Source organism: Panthera uncia, assembly GCF_023721935.1.
Source record: "Panthera uncia isolate 11264 chromosome E2 unlocalized genomic scaffold, Puncia_PCG_1.0 HiC_scaffold_19, whole genome shotgun sequence".
Classification (NCBI taxonomy): domain Eukaryota; kingdom Metazoa; phylum Chordata; class Mammalia; order Carnivora; family Felidae; genus Panthera; species Panthera uncia.
In genome coordinates this window covers 26,311,316-26,337,006 of record NW_026057588.1, presented here as the reverse complement: position 1 = coordinate 26,337,006, position 25,691 = coordinate 26,311,316, and the positions used below count along the sequence as shown (strand labels likewise).

The 25,691-nt window shown below is 56.4% G+C and overlaps 1 protein-coding gene across 1 annotated transcript in view; it reads right to left on the bottom strand.

Moving 5' to 3' along the window:
* Nucleotides 1-3,681: 3,681 nt before the first annotated feature.
* Nucleotides 3,682-25,691, bottom strand: part of NKD1 (NKD inhibitor of WNT signaling pathway 1) — an 82,185-nt gene continuing 60,175 nt past the window's right edge. Inside the window, exons 5-10 of the mRNA XM_049621240.1 lie at nucleotides 17,079-17,185; nucleotides 13,879-13,974; nucleotides 8,537-8,684; nucleotides 7,917-8,001; nucleotides 6,414-6,541; nucleotides 3,682-5,679 (exon numbers count right to left, since the gene is read on the bottom strand). Of these exons, the coding sequence (XP_049477197.1) occupies nucleotides 5,090-5,679; nucleotides 6,414-6,541; nucleotides 7,917-8,001; nucleotides 8,537-8,684; nucleotides 13,879-13,974; nucleotides 17,079-17,185 (1,154 nt within the window). The 3' untranslated portion in view covers nucleotides 3,682-5,089. The remainder of the gene's footprint in view (nucleotides 5,680-6,413; nucleotides 6,542-7,916; nucleotides 8,002-8,536; nucleotides 8,685-13,878; nucleotides 13,975-17,078; nucleotides 17,186-25,691) is intronic.

Genomic DNA, 25,691 nt, shown 5'->3' with positions numbered 1-25,691 from the left:
GCATAGAAAGCCTTTTGCAGAGACATACAATAATCAGTAAAATCATTCCAGGCCACAAGCCCCTGAGAAGAGGGGTCGGGTTCAGAGGTCTGCTGGTTTGGGAGAAGAGGACAAGACCAAAAACCAGATCAGAGCCCCCCACAAGGGTGTAATGACACTTTAATGATAGGGGAAGGGTGCTGTCCCCGCGGCTTTCCGGAGCACTTGACTGTGGGTGCCACCGGTACTGACTCTGCAAAACACAGCCATGTGCGCATGAGAAGGGGTGGAGCCGGGCTGTGCCCACGGGACTTGGGGGGCAAAGGCGGGGCTGGGAAGGTGGAGGCTGAGGCTGGGGCTGGACGGGACAAGGGCAAGGCTGCTGTGGGGGTCTTTTGGAGTGTGCCTCCCCCAGGTACTTCTGCTGGTTGAAGCCCCGCCTTCGATGAGGAGGTGAAGGCGAGGGGGGCTGGTGGGGGGGGCGGGTCACAGTCTGCTTAGGCGGAGCACATCTCAGGGGTCCCCTTTCATTCCTGCGAGTGCTGACGGGCCTCACAGAAGCTGGGGTTATTAGTGGCGGCGGCTGACAGGAACCGTACTTGAGGTGCAGGCAGCCTGGCCCTCCTCCTGCTGCCTCCAAGGCTGCCTTCCCTCCGGCTCTGTAATGATTTGACATCTAAACGCTGAGAACAACGAGGGGGAAGCAAAAGAAACCGCTCCCGGCTGTTTCCTTTGCCAAAAAGTGTAATTGGCACGGCTGGGCGGGAAATGCACAAGCCCCCCCAGGCTCCCCGACCCCCCCCCCGCCCCGTGCTCCCCAGGAGATGAGAGGGGGGCCCCCGGCAGCTGCGAGCCTCACCCTGGCTGTCTGCCCGACACACCAGACTGTCCTCAGGGCCCAGGGACAGACGAGCAGAAACGCGGCATCCTAGCCACTGGCCAGTGCTTGTGTGCACGAGCGCAAGAGTCCTGCGCAAAGAGTCCCCCCGCAAAGCCGAAGCCTGTTCCCCCCCGCCCCTCCAACTTCTCCAGGCGCCAGGGGAGCTCAGAGCTCAGGGTACTGGGGAAGCAGCAACAGCTCCTCTGCAAAGGATGTCAGGAGATTTGCAAACAAGACAAAACTCACCCACACCAGCCTGCAGGAACACGTGCTCAGAGCCTCACCAAGAAGTGCGGTTGACCCCTTGTAGTTTCCTAGTTGTTTTTCCCTCCCTCCTTTCTCCCTTCCTCCCTCCCTCCTCTTTCTCTATCTTCTTCCTCCACTTCTAATTATTTGGTACACCTTCTCTCAGAGGTCATTTATAATCCACCCACATCGAAATCACACATGCTCCCGAACTCGGCACTTCTGTGTTGGTCCTGTGGCTCTTGCTTCTGCTGGCGGGCACCGGGTCGAGCTGGGCACAAGGACCCTGAGTGCCGGGATGAGAGATCCACAGGCATGGTAGGGGGGATGGGACAAGTCCGTGTCAGGGCCTCTGAGAACAGAAGGCTGAGCAGCTGTCAGAGTGAAGGGGTCCGAGCTCTATAAACGCTGGGGGGAAGCTCTCCAAATACATTAGGTCACAGAGAAAAGTGCCTGAGTATGAATACTATGTTACTCCTTGGGTAAAAATAAAAGAGTGGGGGCGGGAAGGGGATTAAGCAGCAATGGCAGTGTTTTCTTTCTTAAAAATAGATCTGAAATAAATATTGTAATCTGTCAGCATTTGTAAGATCTGGGTGGTAAGTTTGCAGTTACCGTTACACAGTTTTCTGTTTCAAATCTTGTTTGAAATATTGAATAAAATAACAAAATGGGGCAGGGGAGAGAGGAATGGGAGGAACACAGAGGATTTTTAGGGCCGTGAAAATACTCTGTATGACATTAGAATGATGGATATGAGATTACACATTTGTCCGAATGCACAGAATGTCTAGCACCAAAGAGTGACACCCTCCCCCCCCCCCCCCCGCAAGGCAAACTATGGACTTTGGGGTCATTACAGTGTGTCCCCGTAGGTCCATCCTTGGTAAAAAAAAAAAAAATGTTACCCTTCTGGTGACAGCTGTCGATTATGGGGGAGGCCGTGCATGCATGAGGTAAGCAGTATATGGGAAATCTCTGAACCTTCCCATCAATTTTGTTGTAAGCCTCAAAGTCCTCCGAAACAAGTAAAGTCTTTTCAAAAAAAAAAAAAAAAAATAACAAAACTTAAGTGGAGAGATATCTTCTATAAATGCATTTATTCTTGTAAATAATGGCAGCTAACATTTTCATAGTGCTCCCATGGGCCGGGCATATGTTAACTCACTGAATTCTCCCAACAACCCTGTGGGGTAGGTCTCTTATAATCCCCCTGTATAAAGAGGAAACTGAGGCTTGAGAAGTACGGTGTACGACTTAGAACACAACGCTAAGGAAGTCAGAACTTGAACCCAGGCAGCCTGGCCCCAACGTCTATGCTCTCAACCACCAGGCTTCACTCAACAGCCCGGGAAGGTAGAGTCAGGGATGCTGGAGGGAAGTGTACTTTTTACCGAACAGCATTTTGAACTATTCGAATCTTTAACATGTGCACCTGTCACGATTTTTCAAAATGGTATTTTAAATAAATCCCAGTCACTAAGAAATAACAGAATCCTGACAGGCGTGGGGCTCGGAGAGATGGAATGGGACGTCTTCTCAGAGGCTGAGGAAATGCTCTAAAGCCACTGCAGAGATAGTCCCTGTGTGGACACAATTCCTGCTTCTTTTCCATGTTGCAGCAGTTCTGGTCCTGGGGCCCCGTCAGCGTCTGCCTGCTTAGCACCCTTCCTCTCCTTCCTTCTGGCACAGACCCCGCCCCCTTGCTGCAGGTTGGACATGTGACCCCAGGTGGGCCACGGGGATCGGCCCAGGAATCGGTTCGGGCTCTAAGCCCGGCCAATCAGCAGCCTGCCCTCGGCTTCCCGAGGCAGAAGATGCTTTTCCACGTGGTAATGGGGCTCAGAGGGCCAGCAGCCTCCTCCCGGTGACCGAGTGGTAGAAGTATGAACCCAGAGAGGGAGGGCTTCATTCAAACCCTGGCTCCTCTCCTCTCCAAGCCAGCTGCTTCCCTGCCTTCCCTGCTTTGGTTACATTCCCACTGAGTTGGATGCTAATAGAAACCCACAACTCAAAACAAGGGAAGCCCTGACCCAGTGGTTAAGCGCTCCAGTGGTTAAAGGGATCATGGGGGGGGGGGGGGAAGGGGAGACTAGAATCCCAGCTCTGCCACCTGCTGTGTGATCTCAAGCAAGTTAGTTAACCTCTCTGAGCCTGATGTGCTCCCCGAGCTCACTATCAAAACCAACTCCTTACCAGCCACATTAAACCAAAACCAGAGGCTCTGGAAGAGGGGGTGCCAGCTGGCAACCAAGCAGCAGAAAGGCAGGCAGCTGGCCACTCCTTTTTTGTGTCCCTTCACTCACTGTCTGCCTTGAAAGAATGTCCATGTGACCCTCAGTAACAGCTCTCTGGCCCCACGGCTCCCAGTGGCTTCAGTCAATGGGATCTCGATAGGATGCAGGGCAGGAAGGAGTGAAGCCAGGATATCCATCATATTTCTCTGTAGGGTCCCCACAGGCTGGCTGCATCCCAGAGTGAGGGTCCCTCACGGCTCCTTCAGGGGGCCCCCCCCAGCCCCCCCCCCCCGCTGCTGGGGGTGATGCCCCCCCCCCCCCCGCTCCACTGCAGGGGCAGGAGCCGCCCCACACATTGCTAGCCCACGATCCTGCACTCTTTCCGGAGGCTCTGCCCACACTTCATAAATATTCCCTCAAATTACCCAGCGTGAGTGTGTGTCATCTGTTTTTCATGGGACCCCGACTAGTTGCCAGTGGTCCTTTTCCTAGTCTCTCCGGGCCCTCATCAGATAAAATCCTGCTCTGTGGAGGACACTACTCCAGGGTCCCAGCTCTGGCCACTGTCCTCATTTCCCTCCAAGCTTCTAGACTCCAGCAAGCCTCTCCCAATCTGCCAGACCCCAAACCCCCAAAAAGGACCCGCCAATGAGAAGCAAGTGACCATTCGCATCTGATGGAGAGTGGTCCAAACAGGAGGCACACAGGGTCACATCTGGGCTCAGGAAATGTCTAGAGAAGCAAGCCACTGATCTCTGCACACCAGAACAGGTACCTGAGAGTGTATATTTATCGAAAGATACATAGAAATGGACAGATGGCACCTGGCTGTAGATACAGGAGCTCTGATAGAGAACCGTGTAGGAACGTGTGTATTTGCCAGCGGCAGAACACGAGGTCTCTACATCTTCGGCCACAACCAACAACACACAAGCGCCTGATCTTGGAAAACCACAGTTGTTTCTGTGGTTGGGTTCCCTCTCCAGAGGTTTCCAAAATGAGAAGGCTGGTTTTGGGGGCAGTCTTTAAATATGTGTGTGTATCTTTCTAAAGAAGAGAGAAAAGCGGAAGGGAGGACCAGAAGCGTATTTTCCTGTTGTGCATGGCAGAGAAGAGGGGACCGGTTCTGGGCAAGGATGTGATCCCACTGGAAAGGCGTGAAAGAGAACGCCAGAAAGGACATCTAGGGTTCCTAGGCTGGGACGTAAAAAACCACGACAGCCAGGAAGGTCACACGTCTGCAGTCCGCTGAAATCCCTTGTAGCACGTTACAATCAGTTAAGGGCAAAATAAAATCAGAATGATACTAAGAGGTAGCAGCTGTTTATCTTCTCGGAGATTTCGAGGGTCTCTGGAAGCGGGCCAGGTAAGGGCGTTCTCCTGGAAGAGACTCGGGTAGGGCACCGTTCTGGCGGGGGGCTCCCCCAGAGCTGGGGCGGGCGTGGGCCAGCCTGCGTGGAAACCGCAGCTCGGGAGCCCGCGCGAGCCTCCGCCGGTGGCCAGGCCAATTCCAAACCCAGAGTCATTTCTCGGGTAAAGTTATGCAGTCCTCACAACATATAAATAAAAGTTTAGTTCTGTGTTTCCATAGATCTTCTACATGGAGGCTAGCTGCATATTAGTGGAGTAACAATAATTATTAATAACAATAATCATCATCATAACAATAATTAATAGAATAATAATGCCTGGGGGGGCGGGGGAGGGGGTCCTTCATATGGCAGGGCGGGGCTTCCTGGGGAGGGGTCTATGTCTGGTAAAAGTGGTGGTAATGGTGGTGGTGTTCGTGGTGGTGGTGATGTTCGTGTCTCTGCACCGCCTGGCCGGCCGGGCTCTCGTACACCACCACGGCGGGCAGGTCCCTCACGCGGTCCCGCCCCACGACACTGCCGCCCACGGCCAGCGGCACCTGCGGCCCCCGGCACCCCTGCTGGCTCTCCTTGGCTCGGTGCTTGTGTTTCTTGTGCCCGAGGGGTGCCAGAGTGGGGAGGAGGGCCGGGCTGGCGGCCAGCTGGGCGGCCGGGGACACCGCGGGGGCGGCGGGGCCCAGAGGGGGCTTGCTTCTTGCCCCTCTGGCCACGTGGCCCGCACCCACGCTCTTGCCCTGGGCCTTGGGGGACCTCACAAAGTGCTTGCTCCCATCCTGGGTACCCCGGAGCCGCTGCTGGACCTCCGAGACCTTGGCGAATGGGGCGTCAAGGAAGTGGAAGGAGCCCGGGTCCGCGCCTTGGGGCTTTCGGTGTGGGACGTGGATGGCTTCTGGCTCATGGGAGCGAGACCGAGTGGGGTTGGAGGTGCGGGGGGGCAGCTCTGACTTCTGGGCCACTGACGGGGAGCCTAGGAACCAATTTAACAGATATTTCATGAGCACCTACTGTGTGCGGGAGCCGCACTGTGCCCCCGAAACCACGCCCACGCCCAGTGCTCCCGGAACGCTAACTTCTGACGGTTCCTCCTGCCACCCCCCCCCCCCCCCCCCCCCCCGACTCCCCCTCGCTGCCTTGGAGGAACCTCTCTGGAACAGAACTTTGCCATCTGCTAAACGGGAAGAACTGCTTCTTCGTCGGGTCCTTAAAAAGAATTCATTCCCCTTCCAGGAGACAGAGGAGAAAGACAGAGACCCTGCTACGTGTCCGAGGTCATGGGAACACGAAGGAAATTCAGGCATCTTCCTTCACTTACAGAGGTGACCGACACAGGAATTACACGTGGGAGGAAGGGGAGAAGGGGTGGGGGCGTGAAATGAAGTGGGCTGCCTCTTCATTTATTTCAACAAGGCGTCAACACAGGTCAACGGCTGAGGAAGACAGAGCAGTATGTTGCTAATCGGACAGGGCAAAGGGCCTGGGGTAGGGGCACAGAACTACTGTGTTCATTGCACTGTAGGCCCCAAGATGCTCTTTGATTTTGTTCAGCTTTGTGCACGTGTTAGTCTTTTAAGTGTTTTTAATGTCATCTCCTCCCAGAGGACTCTATAACCCGTCCAATCAAAGCTGTACCTGCCCCCAGCCCAGGGGCATGATGAATGCCCCCCACCCCACCCCACCCTGCAGGTGTAGGAGCTCCCTTACCAGGCCCAAACTGGGACGTGTAGTTCTCTATCCCGGCGAGATCTAAGTAGTGGTTTCTCCTCTCAATGTTCTCGTCCACGCAATGGTGGTCGCAACCAGACTGCTCCAGACGGCTGTCCCCCTGGAACCTATGACAAGGAAGCAAGTGAGTGGGTGGGCAGCAGCCCCGCCCCCCCCTACCTGGGGAGCCACCAGGAGGAATCCGTCTGAACTTTCCATTCATTTCCTTCTGGGTCTTGGGAAGGGGGTGAGGGGAAGGGAGTGGTCATCTCGGCAATCTGTGTCTCTATTTCCTTCCCTGACGGCGGAGATAAGACCTCTTCCGGCCTCCCTGGGCCTTCTGGGAGGACCAGATAGGTATCTGCTTTGAACAGATCCAAAGTAAAGGTGAGAGGTTACTGGTCAAAGCTTCAGGATGCCCCAAAGTCAGGCTTCAAACCATGTGTGCCCATTGCAGACAAGAGGCCTAACTCCTCTTAGGGCTGGAACCCCAGAGGGTGTGGACGAAAGCTCCCAAGCCATTGCCGCAGAGGGTGGCAGGCTCTGTACCCGGCCCCAAAGCCCAGAATGGGCCTTACCAGTGTGTGCGTGTGTAAGAAAGGGGGTGGGGACAGAGGTGCCCCCAGAGGCCACATTTCTCCCACTGCAGGAGTCTGGGTTCCCTGCCTGTCCCCTCCAAGGCTCTCTGATCTGCCAGCCCCACCTCCCTCACCCTCCCCACTCCCCAGCACAGCTAGCCTGCATGCCCGGATGCCTGGATTCCCAGCCCCCTCCCCACAACAAGCCTCGGCCCCTGCTTGGACTGCCTTCTCTCTCTTCCCTCTGGGCTCGTGCTTCTCACATTCCGGCCACTTCCTTTCCATTTCACAACAGGTACAGACACCCCGCCCCTGCCTTTCTGGGCCACTGAGGCCTCCTCTCGCCTCCTATACTGCCTGCCTTTCCTCTCTTCTCTTCCCTTCCCTCCCTGCAGTTAACAAAATAACAACAGGCAGAAGAGAACTGCGGCCTTACAATTTCTTAGCCACGATTCTGAAACCCAAAAAGCCCGAAGACCAAGACTGCTCATGACCTGTCAGGCAGCCACGCTGCCCTAAACAGATGTGAAGGTAGCTGTAGCCTTTCCATCACTTCACGCGGACAGTCCTGCGGCTCCGTGCAGAAATGTCAGTGCGCTAAATCCCAAGGTGCTGCCCAGACACCACACAGAATACGTAACTACGCCGAGAACACCTTGTCTCAAACCCGGCGAATGCTGAATGCCAAAACTTCTCGAGCCCAAAGCGTTTGGGACAAAGGAATGTGGACCTATATTTAGTTATTTTTAAAACCTCAGCTTGATTTGTGAGCCTGTCCTCTGAAGTCACTGCCCCCCCCACCCCGCCCCGAAGAGAACACAGTCGGGAGCCCTCCCCGCCACCGCCGCTCAGGCGGCACACAGCTGGCGCTCCATATGTGCTCAGGTGCACTGGGCTGCCGTCCACCCTCCCGCAACCAGTGTACCTGAGCAGGGCTCGCTGCTTCTTCTCCCAGCTGCGCAGCTCCTCAGCGGGCTTGGTCTCCGCTCTGGGCCTCGTGCTCTGCAGGTCTGAGTCCCGCCCGAGAAAGAGCCGGGTGAACGGTTTGCTCTTGCGCCCGCCAGCTTCCTGGCTCTGCTGGGGTTTTCTAAGCTCCCTGGCATGCAGCCCTTGACAAGTGGCCCAGGGCAGCTCACCGTGGCTCTGTGGAAGGGGTTCGCCAAGCCAGGACCAGACAGGGGGGTCTCGCGGCTACTTGTCCCCTTACCGTCTCCCCGGCTAGACTCCCCTCCTCCCCAGGCTCCTCAGCTGACATTCAAGGCCATGCCCTGCCCAGGCTTATCACAACACAAGCCTTCACTGTAGCTGCAGCTATGCCCACGTGCCCCTCCAGGGCTTTGCCTCCACAGGGCCCCCCACCTGTAATCCCTTCCCTATCCAGATCCTGCTCTTTCAAGGACCCGCTCAAATCCCGCCTGTCCACAGAGTCGCTCCCAGTGGAAACCCCCAGGACTCGCTCCCGCTCCTCCCAGGCAGGGGTGTGATCCTTCCGAGAGCTTGCAGCGGACTGGCCCCTGTGGCCCGGGCGGCCCTCCAACCCCTCACCAGGGTGATTGAGAAGGATGCCCTTCTTGCCCTGGCTTCCATCGGGGGCCACGGTGAGTTTCACCCGCAGGGTCTTGCTCGACGTCGGGGAGTGGTTGACGGAGGAATCAACCACCTCGTAGATGGTGTGCAGCAGGCTGGTGATGTCCTGCAGGGGAGCGAAGCAGAAAGGCACCCGGGGCTTCAGTCTCAGTGTCTTGACAACCCAGGAATCAGAGGGCCAGTGAAGCCCCCCGGCTCCCCCAAAGTCAAGACGAAGGCACAAACTTGCACGTGAGAGGTTCATTTGAGAAGGGGTCCTAGGACACAGAAGCAAGGGGGCAGCAAACAGTGGATGCCCCGAATGAGCAGGTATGGCCGTGGCCAACCAGGCTCAGTCCACTTGGGCCCTCGGAAAGACTATGTGGAACCCACCTCGGCAAACTCCCGTCCCTCGGTGGTTGAGAGTTGCCCACCCCCCCACCCCCCACCCCAGGGATGCTCTAGCCTCTGGGCTTCTGGTCTGTCTTGCAAAGGCTGAGCCAGCTCCCGGGCACCAGAGAAAGGTCTTATGGCGGGCACTGTCCACCACAGCAGCAGGTCAACCTAGAAGCAGGTCAGCGATCTTGCTGGGAAGAAAGGCACCCACAGCACCTGCTTCAGGTCTGGTGAGCTCCTTCTGAATGCAAATGGAAAAGCAGATGTGTCCCTAAAGATGAAATACCCTGGGAGAACTTGAGCAAATCTCATCTTGTCTCTGGGCCTCAAGCTGTCCCCTCAGCCAGAACACTGGTGTCCAACCCATGCTCCGAGAAACATCTCAGACGCTTCCGACCGGCGAATGCAGGGATAAACGGGGTCTCCCTTTGTTCTGGGCATCCGCTAAGGTCGTTTGTCTGAGGCGGGGCTTCCGGCTTTACATGATGTAGGAAACCTCTGGAAGAGATGTCTGCTCTCTATAGGTCAGGCCCACAGAAGGCCAGTTATCTGCCCTGCGGCTCTTCGTAAACATAGACGGGCTCAGCCATCGCTTCATTCCGTACCCATCAACAGTGCCTCCCACTCACCACAGCTGACTTGCCCTGTGGCCATGCGAGCTGAGTGAGGGTCATCCCGGAGGTCCAGAATCTCCTGCTAAATCTTCGGACTCTTTGATACTGGATAATTCTCATTTAGTTTTTCTCAGCTCCCCACCTCCCCACCTCCCCAGCCCCTGGCGACCACCATTCTACCCTCCGTCTCTATGACAATCCATTCCGGGTGATCGCACGGTATTTGCCTTTTTGTGACTGGCCTTGTCATTTTAGCGGAAAGTCCTGGAGGTGCGCCCACGTTGCAGCACGTGTTAGAACGTCCTTCCTTCTTAAGGCTGAATAAGGCTGCATTGTGTGGATGCGTCTATCCGTTCATCTGTGGACGGACCCTTGGGTGGCTTCTGCCTTTTGGCTGTTGTGAAGAACGCTGCTGTGAACACGGTGCGCAAGGATCTCCTCGAGACCCTGCTTTTGGGCGTGTACTCACTAGGAGAATGGCCGGGTCACGTGGCGATTCTGCGCGTCATTGTTCGAGGAGCCGCCGTGCTGTTTCCCAACTCCAAGCAGTTACATCGTCTCACGCCCCCACCGACAGCACGCGGGGTTGATCGTGCCCCTTCCTCACTGGCACTTGCTCTTTTCGGTTTGGGGTTTGTTTTCAAACTTTTTAAATGCTTTTTTTTTTTAATGTTTATTTATTTTTGAGAGAGAGGGAGAGAGAGAAGAGAGAGAGGCAGAGGAGCCGAAGCAGGCTCCGTGCTGACAGCAGAGAGCCCGACGCGGGGCTCCGACCCACGAACCGTGAGATCACGACCTGAGCCGAAGTCGGACGCTCAACCGACTGAGCCACCCAGGCGCCCCGTTTTTGATGTAGTCAACGTATCTATTTTTACTTTCGTTGCCTGCAATAACTTAATTTTTTTTTATGTTTCTTTTTGAGAGAGAGAGAGTGTGTATGTGAGCAGGGGAGGGGCAGAGACAAGTGTGGGACAGAGGATCGGAAGCCAGCTCTCCGTTGACAGCAGCGAGCCCAACACGGAGCTCGAACAAATGAACCGTGAGACCATGACCTGAGCCGAAGTCGGACGCTCAACCGACCGAGCCGCCCGGGGCTGATAACTTGATTTTTAACAAAACCTTCTGGGGGGCTGGGCTGGAACATCTGTGGAAGCGGCCAATTTGAGACCCAGGCTTGCTGGCCTGCTCAGCAATCCCACATCCTCTGGCGAGGCCCACAGGGGACTCCTCCTTTCTTCCCTAGGGCTGCTCTGCACAGCCACGTATGCCCCCTCCCTCTTACCATCTTAGGAAGCCCAAGAAGGAGGCATCAGAATCCCCATTTTACAGAGGAGGAAAGTGACGCCCTCCAACATCATCCCCCCGAGAGTCATCCCAAGCCAGGGGGCCCAGGGATTCGGGCTCTAGGAACCGGCACGCTCTGGCAATCCCAGCTGAAAAATCAACTCTTGCCTGCACGGGGCCCAGCACACAGAAGTAGGTGCCTGCGAATATTTATTGCACAAACGAACAGGCGCTTTCTTCCGAGTTGGGAAGCTGGCCCAGACGCCAGCTCCGGGCTGCAGCCGCGGTGAGGAAGGAGCCCCTCTGCCCTCGCACACAGAAGCACGCATGCAGACAGCCGGAGAGTATGGAGGGGACTGGTATTTATAGCCAGGTTTGAGGAGTGGCCTTGGGGCTAAAAATAGACCAAGGGGAACACTAGGCTGGTTTCTTCCTGGACCGGAAGCCAACCTCCTCGCTCCTCAGCAGAAGGAAGACACGATCCAGCGATGCCTTCTCCAGGCCGGGCGGGAGCACCTTCCTTGGAGACCCTCGCTTCCCTGCTCTTCCTCTGGTTGCCAAGGGTAAAGGAAGGCAAGACACACAATCAGACAGCAGTGTCTGCCAGCAGGTTCCTGTGAGGCCTCCAAGGTTGGGGGGCCGGGGCGGGGGGAGGCGACCCTTTTACGGTCAGCACGTGAGGCCCCTCGGCATTTCCGAACCGGAAAGGAACGAAGAAGGCAGCGACCAGAGGCGGCATGGCCTTCACCACTGCACATGTCAGAAGAGAGGGCAATGCCGCCACACCCCTGAGAAGCCCGGCCTGGCTGTCTGCGTGGCCTTTACAAACAGGTCGGGGCCTCCGCAACTCAGCTCGCTTGACCAGGTTTCCAGATTGCAGTGTGTCCCCCTGCGAAGATAATTACATCACGACTGCCATACATTCCCAAACAGGATGGGGAAGAACGGTGGCTCTGACTCTGGAAAAACCATAACCCCTCACACAAAGAACCACAGCTGGAGGGGACGGGGGTTCACCTGGACCATCCCCAGCCTCCACGAGCAAGGTGTCCAGCCAGGAAGGGTTTTCGCTGCTTCCCAAGTACCCAGGCCCCTCTCGGGGGCTTTGCCTGCCCACGATCCCCTAATAACAGCCCCTTGATTTTATTTCATGAGCCAAACGCACGTTCATGTTCAGTCTGTGTGGCTCATGTATCACATAACTTCCCCTGGGCTCCAGAAGGAGCACCTGACCCAGAATAGGCCATCTGAAATATCACAAACCCATGGCAAAAACGACCGGGTCAGGGCCACTCGTGCGAGGCGATCGGAGCCAGTGAAATTCAGTTCTGGAACTTCCGCATGGTGGGGTGGGGGGGTCGCTGAGAGTCTCAGATAGAGGGTAAAATGTCAGCCACCACCTTGCTACTGGCCAGGGGAGAGGCTGCCAGACAATGAAGGAATACAGAGGAAACAGAGCCACGAAGACAGCTAGTCCTGACGACACTGAGCCTCTGGATCCAGCCGTGCCTGAAGTCAGTGCCCTGGACCACACTGCAGTTACATGAACCAATATATTCCTTTATTATTATATTATTATATTTTTTTTAACCTATAGCAGTTTGCTGGGATTCTGTCACATATGTCCCAAGGAGTCCTGAATTATTAAAAGTCACTCATGGTTCCTTCACCCTGTTCTAACATTCCTTAAGCCCCGGCTGAGGAAGAGACACCCTTTTTTCCAGCCAGGTCTCCCCTCTGGCAGCTTCTCCTGCACCACCCACAGAAAAGAAAACCTGCAGCCCTGCACCAGGTAGGGAGACAAGACAGCAAAGCTTCTCTGGGCACACCCCTGATGCCCTGGCGAGCCAGAGGCGGCCAGCCATGCTAATCTCGGACCCCTCTGCAGACCTGTAACGGGTCACACATCTGGAAACCAGAGCTTCCTGAGGAGGGAGACGATGTCACAGAGGAACAGTAGGAAAAGAAATAAGGAGGCCAAAGGGGTGATGCCAAGGTCCAGGGTAAAAGGGAGGCAGGGACTGCAAGAATTCAGACCAGGTCATGCTCTTGCTTAAACTAACCCACCAGTGGCCTCCCTCAGCACCAGGGCTCAAAGCCAGGGCCTGCCCTGCCAGCTCCGGCCACAGCCATGTCTCCTGGTGAGCCCACCGGTCTCCTCCGGTTCCTTAACCACCCGGAGCACTCCTGCTGGGTCCAAGCCCGGGACTCTGTCCCCACAGGCAGGCCTCCCTAGACACACTGGTCCCTCTCTGTCGCACTGTTTACTTCCTTCACTGAACACGTCACAGCCTACGGTTGCCCTGTGATTGCTTGGGATCTGCCTCCCGAAGCAGCTGCCAGAGCCACAGGCTGGGAACTCTGTCTGCACTGTCCCCCCTGACCTTGTCCTCACACCTAGGGCACAGTAGATGCACACAGTGGGTGCTCAGTATTCAGACAGAGGCGCGGGAGAAGGGTGAGAGGCACACAGGGAAGAGAGAGGTGTGGCAGGAGGGCCGAGGGGAGAGACACAGGTGTTCGGAGGGAGACGGGTGTTGAAGAACAGGCCTGGGACACGGCCGTGCACAGAGCCGCTGACACAGCCCTCGGGGCTGGGGGTGCTCGTTCCTGTATGGGCACAGGGAGGCCCCACCTGGCCTCTGTGTGCCCCCCTGGCCCCAGCTCCCGGGCAGACCGGCTGAGGTGGGAGGTGGCCTGGGGTGGTCCCAGCTCTGGGACTACAGACGGGAGGAGGCAGGACCTCAGGCACCTGCTTCCTGACCTTCCCCTTCTCTAGTGGGAGCAGCGCCTGGCCTGAGTCCCAGGGAGCCGGCCACCCCTTCCTGTCACCTCTGCCCACTCACCAGGCAGCTCTGGGACATTCCTCCAGGTCTCCCTGAAGCTCCAGCGGCCTTGCTCCCCTCCCCACGCCCCACCACTGCCCGTCAGGCTGCCCGTGGGAGCAGGACCGGCCTTAGGAGAAGGAGAAGGGGCAGGAGTGTTTGAGGCATGGCCAATGGCCCCGTGCCTGCCACATGCACTCACCTCACGCGTGACCTTGCCATTATTGTCAAAGTCGTACAGGGTGAAGGTCCACTCCTGCCGGCTGTCCTCTTCCACAGACACGTCACATTGTAGCTCCTGGGCACGAACAGACAACACACGGGCGTGGCTGGAGCGCCCAGGGGCCAGGTTCTGGGGCTGCCACCTCCCTGCTGCTCTCCCCAGACCTTGTGTGAAGGAAGAGCAAAATGACCGAGACATGAGGGGTCAGAGGGGAGGCCAGGCTGGGCACCGGAGGTCTGGCCCAGGGAGGCATGCCCACAGGGGTGCCAGACAGCATCTGGGTCTTTGGAGGCAAAGGAAACACCAGGGGTGTGAGTCAGGGGTGTGAGACGAGGCTTCTTTGTGGCCTCAGGGAAACTAAACCTGGACCAAGGGACAGAAGTTATTGGAAGACACAGGGCCCAGTAATGAGAGGCTATGGCAGGACTCCCAGGGTGGACACCTGACCTGGAAGGCAGGAGAGGGTGAGCATTAAAAGGTAAAGCTCCAGGTCAGCCCCAGATGCCAGCCAGTGCTTAGCCCTCCACAACGGTGTGACCCTGGGCATGGTTTCTCTGTGCCTCAGTTTCCCCTCATATAAATCATGGAAAAGGACAGTACTGTTCTCCTAAGGCTGTTGGGAGCATGAAGTGCCCCGCCCCACATCCCCTCGGCTTTCCCCTGCAGCCATGGTGGACAGTTCCCTGACCTCCCACCCCAAGCATCCAGCTTCTGTGTCTGAGTCCTGGCTGCCCTGGCGGGGATCCACCCATCAACCCACTGGTATTGGCTTCCCTCCATTCCTGCTCCCTGGGATCACCTCCCAAGTCCTTGCCTCAGGGTCCACCGTGATGGAACTGGAAAAGCATGGAACTGCTTGGCACATAGAGAAGTCCAATTAATGGTAGTAGCCGCTGTGGTCTTTGCGGTAGTGCTAACATAGGATGTACGTAATGTTAACAATGACTTCGTTATCATCGCTCACACAGCCCAGCGTGTCTAACCACAGGGACCTGAGCTGGGAGGTGGTGAGCTTGGTCACTGGCAGCGCGTATACAGGGGCCAGTGGAACACCACATAGAAAGTTCTAGAAAGGCGGGCTATTTTGGAAAAGAGAGCCACAACGTTCCATAAAAACAAGCGACGATGCTCCCAGACCACTCTGTGCCACGTCTTGCCTCCGCTCCCCTCTCCTTTTGCAGGAAGACAGGCTCGGCGCCCCCAGAGAGGGGTGGTACCTGGCCTCTGAACGCAGGCAGGAATGTGCCCGAGCACGGCGTCCCTGCCCCCAGCCTCTGCAGCTCGAAGCCAGTTCCCTCCAGCAGTCCTCGGGCGGCCCACGCTGAGTTCAAAGTCGGCCTTCCCTCAGTTGTGACATGCCCGTCTGATACCTGCCAAGTGGCCACTCTGCTCTGCGAGGCACCGTTTCATGTAGCACAGCACTTGCCCTGCACACACACACACACACGCACACACACGCACACACACACGGCGGTTACCCGATTCCTTCTCCCCGGCCCTTGTGCTCAGCTCCGAAGACAGCTCAGGGCTGAGTAACTATCCCTACCCCCACCTCCCTCAAGCTCTGTCATGTGCATTTTTTTGTCCCCGTGCCCCCACTACTGGGACTTCTCAGGTGAATCCTCCTCATGGGCCCTGGCTGAGTCCCAGGCAGTTGACCCGGCCCTTTCCAGAAACAGGCCTCCAGGGAAGCGAGACATCTAGGTCTGAGCCTGCCCTCTGAGCTGCCGACCACCCCCGGAAGACACTAGGGACGCCGGTGGGCCCCGGGGCGGAAGCTGACAACCTCAGCTCCCCGACCAGGTTGTGCTCACCCGCCTCAGCTCCTGCGTTCGGCGCCCCCGCTGTGACATGTCTTTCACCCTCTCCCGTGTCATCCCCCCGAGTCCCCACCGTCACCGCTCAGTACAACGCAGCTTGTTATTCCCACACAACGTGTGGCACCGGCGGGCCTCTGGGCCTTTGCTCCTGCTATTCCCTCGGCCTCAAGTGCTCTCCTTACCCCAAAGGCTCCGTGTCATGACCTCTCGCGACTCCTACTCCTGCACTCAGAGGCTCCACTCAGACGCCCGTCCTCTCCAACCCGTGCTTGCAGCCACCGCTGCGCAAAAAGTCTGTCACACCGCATCCCTCCAGCCTGACTCAGGTGACCAGCCCCTCCGCGTGCTCCTAGGTCCCCATCACATCGCCGGCTGTGCAGTTACTGGCTCTGTCCCCTGTGAGGGCAGGAGCCCTGCCCAGTTCACTGCTGGGTCCCCTGGTAACCAGCAGCTGTCAATCAAGCTTGGTCGGAAGGAAGAAGGAAAGTGCTTCTGTGAGACTGAACACCCTTTTAAGCACGTTAGATGCATTAGCTCACCATGCTTACAATACCCCGATAAGATGGATACTGCTCCTACCCCCCATTTCAGAGGTGAGGCCAGTGGGGCAGTGGCAGAGCTAGGATGGGAACCCTAGCCTCCTGGTTCCAGAGCTATTTGTGGTCTCGTGGAGGAAAGTAGAGAAGGAAGAAGGGAGGGGGAAAGGAGGGCAGAGAGAAGCTTCTGGAAAGCACCGTGCCGACAGGCCTGGGTTTTGCTCTCCAAGCACCTGGCCCTCCTCGGTGCAAAGAAGGAGCTTAATACCCTGTTTGGGATGGGGCAGGACAGACAGACTGCAAGTTCTGGGAGGGCATGTTCCTTGTGCTGTTCACCACACAGGGAAACTGAGTCCCAGATAGGGTCAGGGACCTGCCTAAGGCCTCCTGCCCCCTGGGCACCAGCCCATGATGAGAACAGGCCCCAGGAGTTGGACAGGAATTGTTTCTCTCACTGGTGAGGAAATCTGAGGCCCAGAGAGGGAGGTGGTCACCTTGTATAGTAATGGCCGCACCCCCGTCCATGCTCGCGTCCTTCCCCCAGGCCACCGGGCCACAGCCCAGCGGGGCCCTCTGGCCACCACCCCACGCTGCACGGCTAGGGGTCAGGGCCGAGTGGGGTGGCAGCGGGGAGTCCTCAGGGCCTGTGCTGAGCTGGGGCAGCCCCAGACGTGGCAGGGCAAACCTCCCACAGAGGACCGCTGTTCACACAGGAGGTGAAGGGCCTTCACATCTGGAAGGGCCGCAGCCTCCCTCCTCGAAAAGTACCACTGAGAGGAGAAAACCCTTCTCTCCAGAGTCCGTGCCAGGAAAGGAAACTTACTTCAAATTTCAGCTGCTTCTTGGGACCCGGGCAAGATTCACTCGCCTTCTCCCTCCTCTTCTCGTCTCCACTGGCCAGCCCGTCTGTCTTCTCGGGAGGCAGGGCCACTGCGGGGACGGCAGGGGAAAAAGCATGAGGACAGTTCCCAGCAGGGCCGTGGGGCCCCCGTACCCACCGCGGCTTTGTTCTGGGGACCGTGTGCAGGACCGCCAGGGTGCCGGGCCCCTCCTGTCCCGCCTGTGTGGAGGCCAAATGACTTTGTGCTCTCTGGGCTCTGATAACATCCAGGGCTGCCCGAGGGCAGACCGCTCCCAGGATGCATCTGTGCCAGCCTCTCAGATCACCCAGTGGGCCTCTCAGACCTCCATCCCCTGCCCCAACTTTACAGCTCAGAGAAGCAGCCTACAGCCGGCCAGGGCAGTGCCAGACCACAGAGGAGGATCGCAGACCAGGGTCGCTTTCCACACAGTCCCGCTGCCTTCCCTGCTGACATCCTGGCCTCCTCAAAGACGCCGCCTGCCTGTGCCCAGCACACCGGTGCCTGGTCAGGAGGAGTGAGGGAAACGGGGAGCGCGGTGCCTCTCTCAGCCAGTCCGGGGAGGTTAGTCTCTGCTTGGGCCCAGATCCTTCTGACACTATGTGTGACCCAGGGCGGGTCACAGAACTTGTCCAGACGTCTCAACTAGTCTCCCCCGCTGTGACACGGGGATCATAACAGTCCCCTCCCCAGAGGATCCCTGTGTGGACTGAATGAGCTATGACTGTGAAAGGCCAAGGGCCTAGGGCCAGCACACAGGGTCCTAGTGATTAGTAGTGATGGAGGAATGATGTCCCCCCCTGCCCCCCGCCCCGACTCAATCTCTTGGGAATCAGCACAGCTGTTAGCGAAGTTTTCTCAAAACTGAGGCTTCTGGAATACAAAAGGACACAGAAGCATCCTATCAAACACAGGCAGCCTGGGATGGGGAGCAGGACAGGGAGGGAGGAGTGGACGATAAGGACGCTCGGGTCACCCGTCCAGACAGGCGGGGACAGGAAGGCCATGGCGGCAACCGACTGACCTGGCCCCATCCATAGCTCCCCTCCCGCCTGGGCCTGAGCGCCCCCTTCTTTCTGTTCACTCCGGGCACACCCAGAGAGACGCGGGGAGCCCCCCGGCCCGCGATGCCCCCACAGCAAGGCAACCATTCTCTAGGGCTGTCGGGGCAACCATTCCCCAGTTGCAGTCGCAGACCCCAGCTCCCTTCTGGTGCTTTCACAGAATGCAGCCAAGGAGGACATAGGGAGCACTTGATGGGGGGAAGGCGACCGACGCTGGCTGCTTCTGATATAGTGGGTAAGACCAGGCCCTGCCCTCCCTGCTCCTCCAAAAGCAGAGACCGCAATGGCCAGGAGGTGTGCCACTCCAGTGTGACCCGAGCCCCGGGACAGTCAAGTGGGCAACCAGCCAGTGACCCGAGGACAGCCGAGCACACGGCCTAGGCCACCCTGACTCCCCCGTACTGGCGTCCCGCTGGGCCAGAGCAGCCACCACCATGGAACCAGACAGGGTACAAGGCAGAGGCGCTTCTACAAGGCGACAAATAAGTAGGCACTGCTGTCACCTCTATTTAAAAGAAGGCAAAGAGGTCGAGAGGCTTGTCTGAGCGAGTCGGGGAGCTGGGTCTCTCTTCATGCCCAGCCGTCTGCTCTAGGAGCCCCCCAGCACCTCCAGGGGGTGCCAGTGAGCTCGGCGGGAGTGTCCTGGTTGTGAGGACCGATGTCCTGGGCCCACCTGACCCTGCAGCTGACTGGCCTGGGCAACTTTGGGGTAAGGCGCTGGACTTCTCCGGATCTCAGTCTCCTCGTGTGTAAAATGGGCATGAGACGGTTTCTTCCCCACAGAGTTATGGGGAGGAGGGGGGCACGGTGAGAAAAGTGCCTACTTAGCACAGCAGCTTACGGGCGATAGTTGCTCAGTAAACGCTGGCTTTTGCAAATGATGGAGATGACCCATGAGCCCTGCGGATAGCCCAGATCCCAGTGCCCCTCCTCAGCCCAAAACCGCCCCACTGGAGAAACCACGGTGCTCTCCTGACCTACAACATCTTCTTTTCAGCCCCCCCGCAGGGCGGGGAGAAGAAAGAAAAACAAAGGCCAGCCCCATCTTCAAAGCTGCAGCTCCCTCCACAGAGGTCCCGGCTGGAGATGTAAGCCAGCCAAGCTTATCGAAGCCAAACTTCAAGTTCAAAGAGAAGTTATCAGAAAACCACCTTCAGGTTCAACATTGCCTTTCAAGTTCCACTTGATAAAACCCAAAGAAAAGAAACCTCTGTCCCTGCTCTCTCCTTTTCTGGAGCACCCCTCCCCAGATACAGGCCCTCCTCCCTTCCCCTCCCCTCCTCTCTCCTCACCCGGGGCGGGGGAGGGGGGGATGTGGGAAAAACGTCCCCTCCACCACTCACCCTCTTTATGTGTCTTCTCCAAGGACGAGCGTGGTCTGGATTGCCTTCTCTTCACCAGGGGGTCCCTTATCCCATCCCAGCTCAGAAAACCACCCGGACACCCATGGGGCTGGCCACCGACGGGCGGGGGGAGATTGGGAGCCACCCTGCCCCAGAGCCCTAGGGGCCGGGAACAAGGACAGTCAGCACCCTTTGTCCCCACCAAAGGCCCTTCACCTGGTCACTGTCCCCTGCCCAATGGCCAGAGGAGGTACCAGAGAGCTGGTCAGAAAGCCTGGCAGACCCCAGTGTCAGAGGGAGGGACTGGAACTCCTATGAGTTCTACACCCGCAAGTGAACCCTCTCAAACCAAACAGCATCAACTAGCCCCCGGCCCCACCTGCCGTGTGCAGAACAAACCGCCCTCTATCCATCAACCCCGAGGCTCATGGGCAGGCACAGCAAGGGTAAAAGGTGCCCACCTCAGGCTGCCCAGGTCCCACCAACCAGCAAAGAGAATGGCATTTTTGTCGAGATGGACTTTGGCTCCAGATTTCGAGCCCTTTCTCTGTCTCTTACTCCTGTTCAGCCCAGCGGATTTTTCCCCCCAGAGATGATCTTTTGGGGGGCATAATTTCAGAGGCACTCTGATCACTCTTTAATCATTCACAGTAACAGCAGGCCATCCGGCTAATTTCAAAGAAGAAAGGAGGGCTGGAGGAGAGGTAGGAGAAGAAGGAAGGAAAGGGATAGACTAAGGAGGAAAGCAAAGCCTTCCAGTTCAAAGACTCATATTCTGGGTTCATATTCTGGGCTCACAGTGTCTGTGAAGTACTTTGGATGAGAGAGCAGGACGCCCTGGGAGCCAAACCCACCCAACGCCTATTTTTGTAAATAAAGTTTGAGTGGCACACAGACACGCTCATGTGCACCGTGTGTGGGTGCTTCACTCTACAACGCAAAGTTCAGGAGTCACGACAGAGACCGTATGGCCCATAAAGCCTAAAAGATGTACTCTCCCGGCCCTTTATAGAAAAGATTGCGGGGGCGCCTGGGTGGTTCAGTCGGTTAAGTGTCTGACTCTTGACTTCAGCTCAGGTCACAATCCCACAGTTCGTGAGATCAAGCCCTGTGTCAGGCTCTGTGCTGACAACGAGAAGCCTGCTTGAGATTCTCTCTCTCCCTCTCTCTCTCTGCCTCCCCCTCAACAATCAATCAATAATCTTTTTTTAAAAAAAGAAAAGATGGTGAACTGTACTTAGGTAAATGCAGCCCTCCCTCCCCGCTAGGGTACCCTGATAAGCAGGGTGCAGGCTGGATTTCACCTGCTGGTCACCTGCTTAACTGGAAACTCTTGTGCAGTACACAACCTGCCCAACCATACACAGCAGGCATGGAAGAGAGAAAATGTCAACTCTGCTTTCTTAAAACCAATTCTCAGCTCAGATGAGTCTGGGGGGCAGTGTGTAAGCTCCTTCTCCTCGGAAACTACTCCCTGTCCTTCCTCACACCATGGCTGCGAGGAGCCTGCTGGCTGTGTTTACCAGATGATGGCTCTCTCCCACATTAGCTCCCAACCTGGCATCTCTCCACCCCCAGCAACTGCCAGATTAAATGCATTACTTGACCATCTTCACCCGGCTCCCTTTGATGTTCCCTTCTCAAGCTTCAAAATACCTTTTGGAGGGAGATCAGACAGCATTAAACAGAATTACTAATTAATTAAGCAAAGTTAAATTTTAAACACTGTTTGTTGTGTTAGCCAAAAGCCTGAACAGAACAGACTTTTTTCCTCCACTGAGATCAAAGACAGTCTCTTCCCTGTCCCTCCCCCAGTTTAAAAAGAAGAGGGGGCTGGGGAGGAAGAGAGGGAAAGAAGAGAGTGCAGGGGAGCGTCAGTAAGCAAGGAAAGACCCAAGTGGGGGCGATCTTTGGGGGTGGCCGTGGGGTCTAGACTCCCAGCCCTCACCCTGCACCCCCAGTCCCAATGGGAGGCATCAACAGCTCATTTGGGACTGCATGCTGGGAGAGCCACGGTCACTTTCTCAAGACTGTTTAGCCTGGCAAATAGCAGTGACCCAGGGAGCCGGATGGCACAGCCCACCCAGCCAGAGCTGCTGACAGCCGGCGCCACCCAAACAGTGTGAGACTCAGGCTGTGAAATAAAACAGACCCGCCCTCCCGCAGCCCCACCCTCCCTGGCACCCAGGTAGGACCAGCACCTCAGCGTTCTTCCCCAAGGGGCCTGGGCTCATCCGAGAAGCAGGTTGTACACTGCACAACTCTAGAGGATTCCGTTCACAGGCTGGACCCCAGATGCCTGTGTACTGCTGGTGACAGTTTTCAGACAGACGGCAGAAAGGTGTCTTGAGGGGGGCTCCTTTCTCCAATTTGCACAAATGCATTTGTTACACGCAGAGCACGGTCTGTCCCCACCTGGACTAGCCCTTCATTCTGCACAATCTGATCTGGGGTCTCTTGACAGCTTCACAGGAGCCTGCCACATGCCGGCAGGCAGACTGCAGGTCTCATGGGAGCCAGGGTCCTGCTGGCTAGTGCCCCTGGGATGCCCAGAGCACACAACACGTACCACCCATGCACAGGGCAACCATCCCACCCCAGTGTGCTAAACTGCACCAAATCCCATAGGCAGACACAAGGAAGGCTGCATAACAAACACGCCATACATTCTGGCCTGATTGAGACTAGGAACCGGAGTGAGGAAGGGGGTGGTTGAAAGAGGTAGGTCTGATCCTGAATCCCATACTTAGGCTAAAATCCCAACCCTGGACGATATCAGCAAATGCCAGCTTGCTTTAACACAATCCGGAAAGGCCTGGTTGATAATAAACTTTGGAAGTAGGGGACAAGTCTGAAACACAGTTATGACTACATCAACCCCACCAAAGACCAGAAATTACTAACACTCAAAGGCATGGCTCTCTTAGCCCGGTTACCTGCCACGTTCTTCCCAGTTGATACGACGTAAAGATTTAACGCAAGCCAGCGCTTCCTTGCCGGAGGTTGGACCCCCGCCCTGATGTCCCCACAGGCCTTTCCCAATTGTCCATGTACAGATTATCTGCCGCAAATATTTTAGTCTCAGGGTGGCTCGCCAGGATGTTTCTGACTCCCCAGCCCTCTGCCAGCAGCTGCGAGAGGGAATGCAGAGGAATTTTAATATTAGCCTATGCCAAATATAATTAGGCGCGTAAATCCGTTGCCAGTAAAAAGAGAAAGGTATCATATGTACATTCCAGGCCAAATGGTTTCTTGTGTTATCTGCACGAGGCTCTCCTTAGGGAGCAAGGATCCCAGAGACACACAAATCTGTCTGTCAACGAGCGCAGCCGCGGGCTGGTGGAGTTAGTGGGTGTGTGCGTTACTCCATCAGGGCCTCTAAGTAACACCAGGCAGGATAGGTTACTGTTTGCATCTTACCAAAGAGGAAACTAAACTCAAAAAGCAAAGTGGATCAAGCCATTTCCCTGCCGAGATCGATCTGCCCGCCACTGTCTCTCAGCCCTGTCTCCCCACGGAATCGCTTTCCAGTTTTTGACCCGGCCGTGCTCTCACACTGTTATCCCTGCCAAGAACGCCTGTCCTGGCTCTCCAGCTCCTGCTCACCCTTCAGGTCCTCAGCTTAGGCCTTCCAACCTGGGAGATGGTGCCTGCATACCCCCGGGGGCTAGGTTAGGGTTCCCTGCTCAGTGACACTCTCTTACACCGCTGTTATCATTACTTAGTTCATCCTAGCTTCTCGCTGTGGCCCCAGAATAAGGTACAGTGCCTGTCGCACCACATCAGGTCCGCCAACACCATCATCATCATCAAAACGACAGTAAGTGATAGCACCAGGATTTGAACCCAGAAGGGATAGAAACAGAAGAACTAAAAGCCTGGTTTCCTGACTCCCCAGCCACTGGTCTCTCCACTCTGTCACACAATCGTTGACACCTGTTCCTGCCTGTCTCGCAACCATGCTCCTCCTTCTGAGCATCTGGGTTTCTTCCGGTGGCCGCCCCCCTCCCATCCCAATCCACACGGTTTACAGAGGGCTGATTCGACTCCAGCTTCGGGGGTGCACCCAGTGCCCAGACCCGACATGGTATATTTCATCCCGATGGCCACTGTGGCCGCTCCTTGGTCAGTATAAAGGGAGAGTTCATCCTGAAGCCAATGGAGTGAAAGCTTGCGGGCCCCTCACTTGCGTGGGACAGGCCCTAAGCAATGTGTTCACATGCTCACTTGATTTTCTGACACTTTCCAATTAGGTATTTTAACCTCAGTCAGCTACGACCCCTGTCTCTTCCCATTCTGACTTCTGTACATCCTCTTGTGTCACACAGTTGGGGTGAACACAGGCATTTCTGGAATCGAGCTAAGGGAGGGCTGAGGTGGAGATACAGGTATTTAGGTTTAACAGGACACATATATAATCTGGTTCAAAGTTATAAAAGGATCATACAAAAAAATAAATCCATAAAAGAATCATGTGTTTCTTTTCTTAAAGAAGGCCCCCAAGCCGGATTAAGTTCGGGTCCCACAAAACCTAGATCCACCTGCGCCAGCAAAGTGAGAATCACACTTTTGCAAGACATAGTGAGACTTGGGGGCTCTCTTTCACCTGTGATGGCTGAGTTCATAGAATGTGAGCACCTAGAGCTGGGTAGCCATCCCTCCCACCTTAGCAGGATAGACCAACAAAGGGGCGGAGGGCACCGGTGATGGAGAGGGAGGGAGAGAGGACGGGAGGAAGGCAGGGAGAGTATGTGCGTGTTGGATGACACGGTTTGAGCTCCCAGATCCAGCTGGCCCTTTTTGGGCAAGATCCACCCTAGAATTTTTCAATATCGTGAGCCAAAGCTTCAGCAAATTTGGGCTGAATGTCAAAAGAAGCCAAAGAATCCTGACTTAACTATCCATCACTCTGAGCCCCCGCTTGTCAGGAAAAAACACCACCAAAACAGGAATTGACATGATGAGTATTCTCCAAGGTGGCTTCTGGCACTTTCCACCAGCGGGTGTCTACCCCTTCCTGAGACCTGAAATGCCAGCCAGGGTGTTTCTCTTCACAATCCTGCCTCCCCAGGGTGCACTTTACCGTAGGGAGAATTTCTTTAAGGATCGGTTGTGACTAAGGGGAAAGAGGAGAGGAAAAAAGAAAACAAAGGAAACAACCCTTCCCAACAAATAGCATTCTGGCCTTTTCCCTCATCAGAGCGTAAGGTTGATGGCCACTCTGCTTTGAGGTTTGTATAGGCTTGAGACGAAACATCTGTTCAGGGAGGGAGGGGGGGAAGCCGGGAGAGGGAGCAGGAAAGAGAAAAAAGCCTTTTGGGGCTAAAAATACCATGTCCCTTCCACTCTCCCTCGGTCCCCGCCCAAGTTAAAACATGTGATGAAATCCAACTTTTAGAATCCAACCCCGAGCTACTTGAAACTACTAAAGCCTCTTCGGTATCTGACACAAGTCAGAATTTCCACTGTTCCAGCTGAGCTTTTATGAAGAACAGACTTGAGAGAAGCTGCTGTCACCGCCGACACCCGGGCTTCTGGGGGGACTGCCGCGGAGTGGAGTCGGGCCTCGCTGACACTCGCAGGAGCACAGGCTCTGAACTGAGACACAGCAGCCAGCGGGGTGTGGCCCGCCTGCCCTCCGTCGGGGGGCCCCGCTGCTCACCAGTCGTGTCTTCTTCGTCTTGGGCTTCCAGGGAACCACCGGCCAGCCCCGCCGATTGACCGGCCCTGCCAGGGAGTGGTGCGGAGCCGCCTGTGGTGACGTCCTTAGAAGTCCCCTCCCTCCCTCCCTCTCTTTCTCCCCCCAGCTGCTCCCTGACCTCCAGACTCAGTGTCCCACTGTCTACTTGGCCTCTCTACCTGGATGTCCAACAGCCGTCTTGAACCCAATGTGCCCCCAACAAAAAGCCTCCACTGTCACCCGCCTAAGCCTCCACGTCAGAAGCGGCACCACCACTGCCTTCCGTCCTTAAGCCGGACGTCGAAGGTGAACCCGGGATCCCTTCTTTCCTTCACCGACCTCCCCTCTCTCACCTCTACCCCCAGGGCCACCCACTGCCCTCCAGCCCCCCAGCCCCGACGCTGGGCGACCTCATCACCTCTCACCTGCACTACTGTGACCGTGCCCCGTCTCCATGGCCTCCTTCCTCCCCACACGCGGCCCATCACG